The 11,432-nt window shown below is 35.9% G+C and overlaps 1 protein-coding gene across 1 annotated transcript; it reads right to left on the bottom strand.

The window, feature by feature from the left end:
- Positions 1-4,092: 4,092 nt before the first annotated feature.
- Positions 4,093-4,672, bottom strand: FIBRA_06657 (uncharacterized protein; the record flags this gene model as incomplete). Its single annotated transcript, XM_012328370.1, has 6 exons — positions 4,093-4,124; positions 4,175-4,256; positions 4,315-4,339; positions 4,399-4,452; positions 4,517-4,555; positions 4,611-4,672. 6 exons carry the CDS (start codon positions 4,670-4,672, stop codon positions 4,093-4,095), a joined length of 294 nt encoding a protein of 97 aa, XP_012183760.1.
- Positions 4,673-11,432: the final 6,760 nt, after the last annotated feature.

The following is an 11,432-nucleotide window of genomic DNA, read 5'->3' as shown; positions in this document are numbered from 1 at the left end:
CCAAGTTCTGATCAATCATTGCCAGGGCCATAGTGGCCTCCATCAGCTGCTTTACTATATAGCCACACTGTTTAAGTCCTTGGAAAAAGCTCTGGGATTCTTCTGGATGGAGTACTAGAACAATATAAATGACTTTACTGAAATCTTAGATAGCATCCCTAGGCATGTGGAGAATGATGATCCTCTAGTCACTAAAAGATTATTGAGCCGTGGCAGGTGGGGGTTTGAGAAGTAAATGTGTAAGCCTCCTCAGAGTTGATGACCTGGCCCAATGTGAGGGGAGCTAGTCTTGTGGAAATGGCAGACAGAGGCATTAGGGTTGAGTGGGGATGACAGTGAATGGGAGGGTAATGAGTGTGGGGCTTAGGTGGTACAATAACAGGGTTGGGACAGGTTGCAGCATGAGTCATTGGAGAGGGCCAAATCCTTGGAGAATGGATCAGATGGTGGGCATGACTGAGGTTGTAGAATGCAGGACCAACCTGGGTGAAGAGTGTTGTTGATGGTGTTGCATGACTGGAATAGGTCAATATCAATGACAGCAACAATTATGACAATGGCAAAGAGTATGAGAAAAGGGATAGGGGGGTGTCCATAATGCAGTGGAGCCTTTCCTGCACTGCATTAGAGTGGCATAATGATTACCAGGGAGGAGCTGTCTTGTGCAACAGTTAGCATGGAGGGGGGACTGCATGGCAGCATAAGAGGCTGAAGGCATGGGAGGCAGGAGAGGTGAGCAGCACAAGGAGAGCAGGGCATGAGTGGCAAGAGAAGGGCAGAGCAGCTATGCTCATCAGCAGGGGCAGGAGCTCTAAGTAATAGGTTTGAGCTTGCACTCTTCCTTTGAGAGAAAAACACACTATTTCCTATCATATAGCAAGTAAGGAGGTGATTAGATCTGAAGGGTGAGACCACTGTATATGTCATGCCTTTACAGTACCAACTTGGGTGCTGTGGCAGCCAATCTTGCACAGCTTGCTAACTGGTGGCTGAGTATGGCTGTAATGCTGAGCTCTCTCTCAGAATAGATTTTGAAGTCAGCACAACAACACTTTGCATAAAAATAAACATACAGGAGTCATCTGAACAATGCACTGAGTCTTCTGAAATATATTGCAAACTGATTATTGCAGGTCCATTATTTTCTTTCTCAGTCCACCAATGGGCAGACTCAGTAGAAGAAACCTGGTGCAGAGGTAAAATAAATAGATTAGTGTAGCAATGGAGATGAAGGACATACTGAACAGATAACATGCAATTGAGAGGAGGTCAATATTTGATGCATGGCAGCATTACTCATTTCATTGCCAACAAAATTAGAAGATACCAACATCTATATGTAACTTGTAAAATGGGTGCTATTGATCTACAGATGCATCAGTAAAATCCTCATCCCCTACTCATGATACTCAAGCTGACTGATACTCAGTTTCTTAAGATCTTGAATTGAAGAGGTATACTGATTTCCAGTACTGTTTCTGTAATCAAGTGAAGTTAAGTACATTGAAAAACCAAGTAAAATGTGGGCTTTGCTGATTCTGGTTCAGATACCTGATTACTGGACAAGCTAAAATGTATCAGAGCAGTGTACAATACTTTTCATAAATACTTACAAGTCTAGACATACATATTTCAATGTATTTTAGTTTCTGAACTTGAGGATGAAAAGTGCTATAGCTGCAGAATCTATGTGTTGTATTGCTGAGTTCATAATCCAATCTTGGAGAATTATGTGGACTATATCTAGTATCATCTTTTTGGCTTTTGCAAATACCTCTATTTGTGATGAATATAGTTTTGGATGTATCACTGCATTGTTCAGAATATGCCCATATACTTATTTCTATGTAAAGTATTTTCCTATTGAGTTCACAATCCTATCCTGCAGAACTCAACACCAAAGCTATATTATGATATATTTCACCTATTATGATATATTGTAGAAATACCTCATAATTAATTGAAATATCATACTACACTTGGTTAAATGTCTCAGGAGGTTTTTATAGATATAGCTGCAATTAGTTTTTAGCACTGAGTATCTATCACATAGCACAAGTATGCACTTATTGGATTAAGCACACATTCAGGCAGAGTTCACTATTGATAGTAGACTATTGTGAATAGTCATATAAGATATAGTAGCTTACAGATTACAGCCAGCAGTAATTGGCAGTCTGGTAAATCACACTATAGGCACAACCTTTGAATCATTCTCATGAATATCACTCCATGACTCCTGAATTTTCCTGTTTCCACCCTCTTTACTATTAGTGTGAATATCTCTCATCTCATGTTGCTCTACAGTAACTAAGACCTGCACTGAATTAGAGATGTAATTTGATAGTCAAGTCAAACAATTTTACTTGTGTTTTCTGGTTTGAATGATTACCAGAGGCAGAGGTAAGAGTCTGTCAAATAATGTCAAGTTCTTATAGACAAACAACAAATATACAGAAAAAATCACTACTGATCTTTGCTGTACACCTTTAGGTGCATATAGGAAGACTCTAGAATTGAGGCTTGACATAACAGAGTTACCAAAACTATAATTGATAAATATATAGCATATATAATTGCTAGAAAAAAATAAATAGACTCACAGCTTGCACAGGGTATAATTAAAAGCTGATCAAACATGAGAAACATTTATACAGCATGAATGTAATGTAACTCAGTACCTAGATGAAGTCCTCCACTCTGCGCAGTAAAAATTAAATGAGAGCAGGTATGCTTACAATTATAATAGACATACCTTGAAAACAATAAGATCACCCAATGCAAACCTTGCAGTCAAAAGGCCATTTGACAAAGTAACTGATAACCCATTAGTCTAAGCTCTACAGTTAGAAAAATCACATACTTTGAACAATCTGATTGACAACTGTGCTTGTTGTTGAATAATCTGAGTGTTTTTGTTGCTAAAATTCATGAGTATAAACAGAGTGAGAAAATAGTCATGACTAACCAGAATCTACACGTTAAATCATCCCCTTGATACTTGATGCCAACACAATCTCTAACCCTAAGACTCACTTCTGAGATAGACAGGTACTGGCTGGGTTGTTGATAAGCAGGTGGGGCTTGTTGATAAGCTGGTAGGCTCTGAGAATATTTAGTGCAGTAAGGAGAAGGGTAGATAAAGTATACTTAGTCTGTCCTTTCTCGATATATTGCTCTGGTATTTATACATGAGGGACTAGACCCTTAAATACTACTGGTAGTACACCTAACACCTAGGCTGACTGATGCTCCTAATATGCTATTGGTTATCTAAGAATACCAATGTGTGAACACTCTGTCTTATGTTGAGTCAGTAGCTTAACTAGTGACCACCTGAATGACCATGTGTGATCCTAAGCACTACTGAGGATATTCTCTTGTGATAGGGGTTCCCTATAGCCTTTCTCAATTGATGGGCAATCACCTGACTAGTCACATGTCACTATCTAATCATATACTTAAACAGGAAGATATCTAATCTAATCAGATATAGATCATCTAAGCACTGAGTTAAGATAGACACTTTGAAATTCTATGATACCACACTAGAGACAGAGAAATGATGGTATCTGTAATAGCTGCTAGAGACAGCCATACCAAAACAACTGTCTATTGATATATAATAAATCTGATAGCCTTTATTATCAAGCACATCAACATACTCCATATAGATTGAAATGTGGTATGTATGATTTAATTGCATTACTAACTGCAGTTCTTATCGCAGCTATTATATATCAAATAAAAATATAAAGTTATTCAGAATACAATTTTAGAAATATATAAAACTTACCACATGAACCAGAAGCCAGAACCATAATTATAAAGACAAGCCACTATTTTCTCAGTAAGTACATAAATTCTCCATGCATAGAGCATCTGAACTATCCATCCAATATACCCCTAAATAAATGTGTCAGAAAATATTTATATTTGCATATTCAATCTAACACACAGCTATCACTTTCTCTGATGCTGACTTTAGTTTATCACTGTGCAAAAAGGAACCCAAAAAAACTGACCTGTTTCTAGCACTAATCAACAAGATAATTTCAGTATATATAAACAGAAGAACCAATATCACTTACACTAGTCAGCATACAAGATTGCATGTGAATTGCCTAATTTTACATTATTATCTCAAACAGACTTCCAGTAGCTAAAAACTCACCAAAATTATTGATCAGAGTGTTATATATCCACCAGATGTTGAAGAAAGAATTCAAAGTATCAGCCAAAAAGAGAACACCAACCTGATTGGAGATCATTATAATCACATTTGGTAAATTCATAGAGTAGAAATAGACATACATAGTACTTTGACCAGATGGTGTCACTAAAACAGAATACTCATGTCAGTAAGTCTTTGAAATTATTAAGCCACATTTTACATACTTGGTATAAGTTGTATAGTAGAAGAAGATTTGAGTAATCATAACACCATAAAGCCTGTGCATATAGAGCAGATTCAGATCCATCTGGTTGTGATAAGTATTATATTTGCAAGTCATACATGATATTCATAAAACTTCCTGCTAGTGCAGGTCCATCTCTAAAATTATATAGTGAGTTATGAGCCAATTTAATTATAGAAACACTCTACACACATAGAGTTGGTATAATACACAAGCTGGGCAGCACTTATTGTTGCATTCACAGTGTCTGCCATAGTAGCATCAATGTCTCTGAAGAAGCAGTTGAAAAAATACTAGATGAGCCTAAAACTGAACCACTAAAGTGCCGTTTAGAGGGGATTCTGGGTCCACTGTCAGATCAAACAAGCACCTAAACACTAGCTTTTAATTGCTTCATTTGTATCATTCTCACCAGCTGAAGACTATGAATAGAAGCATAATAAGGCATCAATGCTTACGTAGAAGTTCTCCCGAGCTGGTAACCTACTAACACTAGGCTCTCAACTGCATCAAGCCTATGATAGTTGATAAGAGATAATATGTTACCATATTTCCACTGATATCAGTAGTGTTGAAGGGATTAATTTTTTTACAGGACAGATGCATGAAGCTAACTGTATTATTATGTAGCAGATATTAGAAGATGTTCAATAATGGGTTGTGATGCTAGATATATATGTATTTGACATGTTGTATAGTGACACTGCATCATGTCTTCATAGAACTGTCAGTACCATTCAGCTGTCAAAAATTACTCAAGCTATACTGTTTGGTTCATGTCTAATCTCATCATAGTCCCAGCAAGCACTACCAGAACTTGAAGTGTTAAACCATAGCCTCATGCTTGCCATTTACAACCAGTTCTGTGACAGGCACAGACAGGACCCATTCTGTAACTAATAACCATATAAGTGTGTGACTCAATAGGTTGTCCTTCAAGCTTCATGTGCTGCACATAATTGATCTGTGTGCATGAAGAGAATACAGGCTCTAGAGCAGCTATAGGCTTGAAGTTCAGTTCAAGTATAGATAGAACATCAGGCACATAAACTGCAAGAATAGTGAAAGGAGACTGATAAGATGTACATGGTTCAAAATATCAAGATACTGTGCTAGTATGGACTTGGCCCACAAATTCTTGGTCCTAATAGGAGATGATGCACCTATAGTGATGAAAGAACATAGGAGCTGGGCTTTTGAGGATGCATTATTATGTCATATAGTGTCTAAGGCATGGCTGACCTTTGACAGCTAGTATGATGGAGTTGCAATCTGATCTCAAAGTTTGAGGCACATAACTTATATTTGGATGCTATACAGCAGCTTCTTCCTATAACACTGGTATGAGAAAACCAAAAAACCTCTGAATATTATGTGTATCCCAATCAACATGCCCCTCTGCTCCCAGCAACATCAGCAACACAGATGTGTTTGAAATACTAAGATCTGAGTGGACCTGAGGTGGCAAAAGCTTGTGCTGGTGACTCCAGCCAGTAACTTGGGCCACTTTTTTAGTGGGCAGATATGCTGAGAGAGCATAAATCAATGGAAATTACCAGCTTACATCTTGACAAATTGATGTTACCTGATGGACAGGTTGGATGTATGGTTAACTCAATGACCAGCATATGTTCTCATGAGACTGGATGGGACAAGAATACAACAACATCAAGAAACAACATCAAGAAAATTTAGTTTTTGCTTTATGTAACTTAGTAGGTCTTGATGAGGTTAAGAACATATCTTGCTATCTTTAAATTACTTGAGAGACAACTAAGCATTATAATGAAATTGCCTAAAGAAAATATCTCAGAGCTACTAGATAAGCTAGGATATAGATGTATAGAGGTCAGATGAAACTGTATATAGGATTAGTGTATGGGCTGAAAGAGTGGTGTAATAATAGTGTGTAGGCTCAAATAGTACTGCAAATAGAATTACTATATCATCTGAGGAGTCTACCATAGTTTGTAAGCTCAGATATAGCTATATATAAGATCCACAAGGGAGCATAAGATCATATTTCTGTGGGAAATATCATAATCATCCACCATTAGCAAAACATGATACTGTAGATTAATGAATGTATTAGAAGAAACATTATAACTGTAATGATAATATATATCTACATTATATCTGAGATATCTGACTTTCATATTGATGAAAACTTAAATCTCAATATTATCATTACTGGTAATGTGTACTTCACTCTGCCTTGTATAGTGCACTAACTTGACTTGACCTGCATAGGTGAGCATGAGTGACTGTGTGATAAGAAGCTGGTTCTGATAAGACCTACCACAAAGTTCTACATGTTATAGGCCACTCTTTATATAGGAGATTGTTTACTTCTAGTGCTATATAAATAGTATTTACGAGGCAGATCAAGCCTTAATTGTACATGTCTTATGATATAGTACAAGGCCATTAGGAATATATAACATTGTAGTTATGAAATATACTCAAGCATCTGCTTTGGTCTTTGATATGGTAAAAAAAAATAACAAGAATCTAAGATGAAGATACAGTGACTTGCTGCTACTTCTTTGAAAGGTTCATATCTATATACACATGAATACAAAGGACCACTGAATGTGTCTTTATAGTGGCCAGATCACCAATGTCAGCAATAGTTTTGTGCAAAGTATAATACAAAGTGAATCAGTACAGACAATCTTGATGTTTATAAGTGGGAAAGTAGACAAAGTGTGTACCTGAATTATCATGTCAGTGATTCATACCAATTTGCAGGATGATGTTAGGTGGATCAGTACTGAATCAGGCAAATATTCAGATATTCTTACATCTTCAAGTAAAAATGGCCAAAATGTACATTTGTATTTATTTCTTCCTGAATTTACTCTATATTCTTAAACAGGAATTATTATGCTGTTGATGTTGAGTTTCTCCCTAACCAAAATGTGTAGCTGAACAATATGACTGACCTTAATAGCTCTTTTAATGCTCAAAAAATTGATTATACTATGCCTTTACCTGGAGTAATTGGGTGTAGGATGGGCACTGTTTTTACAAAGTATATTCATGAGTAAACTTAGATCACCTGAGAGTCTTCTACCAATATTATATTGATAGTGAAACTTAACTTATTATACAGAATCATACAGCAGCAACTAGATGTAATAAAGAGTATGTATAGTGTGCAGGATGGTTCAAGACTGTTTATTGTGATATTAAATCTGAGTATTACATGTTCTAGTATAATGAATGCAGGTATTGAATTATAGCACTTGCTCAACACATTGAAAGAAGTTAGAACAGATATCAGTACTATATGGAATTATACATTTGTAATGATACCTGACAAAGCTATCATGTGGATTGAAACTGATGTTCTTGTGATGTGAGCATTTTGTTTTTGCCTGTAATAATTGATATTCTGCTTATTAAGTCTCCATCTTACTAGAATGTCTATATAAAAATATTGCAATTGTCTCTATTTCTTAGACTATCCAAATAGTCATGGTCACCTTCAATTCACCTCTGTGAATAATATAAACTCTCACCCAGATTTTAATGCAGTATCCCTCACTGAGTGTAGAGTTGTATTTATTTTCTGTATAAATATACTCAGTGTTCACTTGCAGAAAATCAGATGCTGCTTTTCTTTGATAGAGATACAATTTTAGACTTATCTTAGATTCTTATACACTTGAAACAGACTTGTTCATAGTTCCATCAAATGTCAATACTGTAAGTTGTGGGCATTCTAGTTATCTCTCTATCTGTCTAAGTATTCTGAATGTCATTCAGAATATGTCCTCAGCTACTATTTGTTGTAGATAAGGCTGTGATTATTGTAATGCAGGATATCTGCATACACTCATATATCAATAGACTCTAAATAAGCTGAATTTAAATTTGTACAATAAGGACATATAGAAATACTGCATGTATTTTACATGTGTAGTGCTTGTGCCAAGAACACAAGGCTTTTCTTAGAAAGTATATATATTAGGCCAGATGGCAGCATGCTGGAGAATTTCACAATAGCTTAAGCAAGAGCTCACCTGCAAAATAGCTCAAGTAGAATGGTGGTAAGAGTGAAATAAATAAATTAAGTGTGAATAAGATTTACAAAAAAGTGAAATTAGGTGATAGATTACAGTTTTATCTGGGCCCATACACTATCACCATGTTATTTCTTCAGCTTATATATCATCAATTCTATATATAATTATGTCTCAGCTTATCTAGTATCTCTGAGATGTTTTCTTTAGGTAATGTAGTGGTGATAAATATTTTTATATATGAACCCATAAATTATATTTATAACAAGGTTGACATAGCTCATCTTAGAGCACTAACCACAATACCAGTCTGAGCTTAGGTCAGCTGGCCAGAGAAGTCTGTGACAGTTATATATCCAATTATCACTGTAGTTTACAATTGAATAGTATAGCCCCAGTGTACAATGCATTGTCATCTCTCATCAGCCATCATTTTGTGTACATTATATAGCTGGCACAGTGTACAATAATCATTCAGTAATGGTAAGTCAATATAACTAATGACTTAGCAGTTCAAGAGTAGCATAAGTAAGGCAGATTGGTATGATGAGGAGGCTTAAGCGGTTTAATCTTCAGGCTTGTCTGGTATTTTCATAACCACTTCTACAGAAATGCTACTATAGCAAACACTATAAACATAATTATAAGTACTGTCCAGTTTGTGTATCACATTACGTTCATGTGTGTGTAGTATCTCAATAGTTACCATAACATATAACTCATCATGTAATTAATTCATTCTAGAGATGAATCTACATTAGCAGGATTATCTACTACAGCTGTGATAGATATGAATCTGTATTATACATATAGGCTTTATAGTGTTATACTGCCCAAATCCTCTATTATACAACTTAGACAAGGTGTGTAAAATGTTGCATAATAATTTCAAACATTTACTGGCATAAATATTCATGTTTTCATGAAACTATATGGTTAAAGTAATATGTAAGTGTATTTTTGCTCTATGAGCTTCCTAAATATGAGTATAATGATTTTCAATCAGGACAATGTTTGCTTTTTAGCTAATGGTCTGAATTCTATCTTTGATATGTGGCAAATGTATAATACTGCGATTAATCATTTTAATGAATTTTTTGCTACTAGAAACATGTTTGAGATCATCATGTAAAATTAGACAATGTAAATGCAACCTCTTTGATGCCAGCTGGTGTAAGTGATAGTTGTTTTTTGTTTATGTAGTGTTTGAAACAGGTTAGTTTTTTAGGTTCTCCTTTTGTTAAGTATTAAGCTAATAACAACATCAGAAGAAGCTTTAGTTATATATTTGATTATACTTGCTGATATGAATATGTTCTGATGCATTTATTGTAGGCATTTACTAGATAGATTCAGATGTTCTATGCTTAAAGACTCTATATACATGTTAGTGAAAAAGTAGGTTGTCTTTGTAATTATAGCTTCTGGTTCATGCTGTGTTTTATATTGCTGCCAGATTAGATTTCATAGTGTATTAAAGGTGAATTACAAGATATTCTAACTAGAACACAATGCATTACAGTGAGAGTACAAGACATTATAATTGGGGAGGTTGTTTTGTGACCTAATTTATAGTCAGTTTAAAGTATAGCCCATATAGACTTAACAGGTACATATAATTGAAATGCACATGTAAACTTTTTCATTTTGAGGCATTAGTTTGAAATAAGGATGATAATAATTATGTGAGCTCCACACAACTAAAACTACTTTCTAAACAGGCCTATGATCCCTACACCTTTCCACCTGTAACTGAGCCCAGGATACATAGGCTAGAGTTTCCACTACTCACACCACTGCCTTTGTTACACCTGCTTCATTGATTAAGGTTTGTGTGGCTAGAATACTGCAAGCAAATCTCATCCTGCTGTAGCTAAAAGTAACTGGGTTATGCTTCTCAGGCTTATGCACAGTAGTGGGAATTCCTGTATGAGGCTATATACCTTAAAGGAGAGATTTAGATGTTGAGGAACTATACATAGAGGTAAGCTCTGTAAAGTTGGGCTGTTAAGGCTGTGGTTGGAAACAAGGAGAATTGACCTGTTGGCACTGCACTGTTTAAGTTATGTGACAGCTAGTTGCATTCACACGTACAGAATACTGGTACCATTGCACCAGGCTGTCCTCTTATAATTGGATTACTGGAATACAATATATTATAGTGAGATTACACCTCATTTTAATTAGATTACCGGATTATATTACATTATAACCTATATATAATGGATTAAAATCATGCTTTGATCAGATTATAATAGAGTAAAGTTGGATTATAGTGGTACTACAGAATATTGTGAGAGATTAGACACAGTTGTGTATAATTATTATAACTGCATTACAAAGAATGATTCAAAGCTAACTATTATGATAACAGCAGATAATGTAGAGTGAACTGATGAAAACTGTATAGATACTTACAATTGGAATAGGTTAATTATTTTTATGCAATCACTCATCCCAAAATGCTCCATTGAAAGATGTCCTGAATGTACTGGTGCTGAGAGAAGCAGATGGTGGTGTCTTGGACAAGGTTCCCACCTTGTTGGCTTGTTCTGTGTACTGAGAGTGCAGCTCCCTAGCCAGCTTCTTCACCCTAGCAAACTTGAAGCAGATGTCCATGGTGTGGCCTTTTCTTGCGCAGAAATCACAGGATACGGAGCCATAGGGGCTATATGATGAATGGGGCAATTTCTGGAGATCAGGAAAGATCAGGAGATGGATAGGGATAGGCCAAGGTAGGAGAGAGCAGGGGGGACCCAAGAATGAATGATAGAAAAAGATTGGAGCAGATCAGGGGAAATTGGAGTAGGGGAATTGATAGAGGGTGCAGTGAGATTGTGGGGCTTACAACCTGTTTAGACCAAGACAAGAGGATGGTCTGCCAGAAGCTCAATAGTATGAGGACAGCTAGAGTCCAAGATGAGCATCTAGAGTATATTATATAATAGACCATGTAGCTACATACCTAGAGTCCAAGATGAGCATT

Source organism: Fibroporia radiculosa (assembly GCF_000313525.1).
Source record: "Fibroporia radiculosa TFFH 294 genomic supercontigs, scaffold8349, whole genome shotgun sequence".
In the NCBI taxonomy this organism is placed as follows: domain Eukaryota; kingdom Fungi; phylum Basidiomycota; class Agaricomycetes; order Polyporales; family Fibroporiaceae; genus Fibroporia; species Fibroporia radiculosa.
The sequence above is the reverse complement of the archived record's forward strand: the minus strand, read 5'-3'. Positions and strand labels throughout refer to the sequence as shown.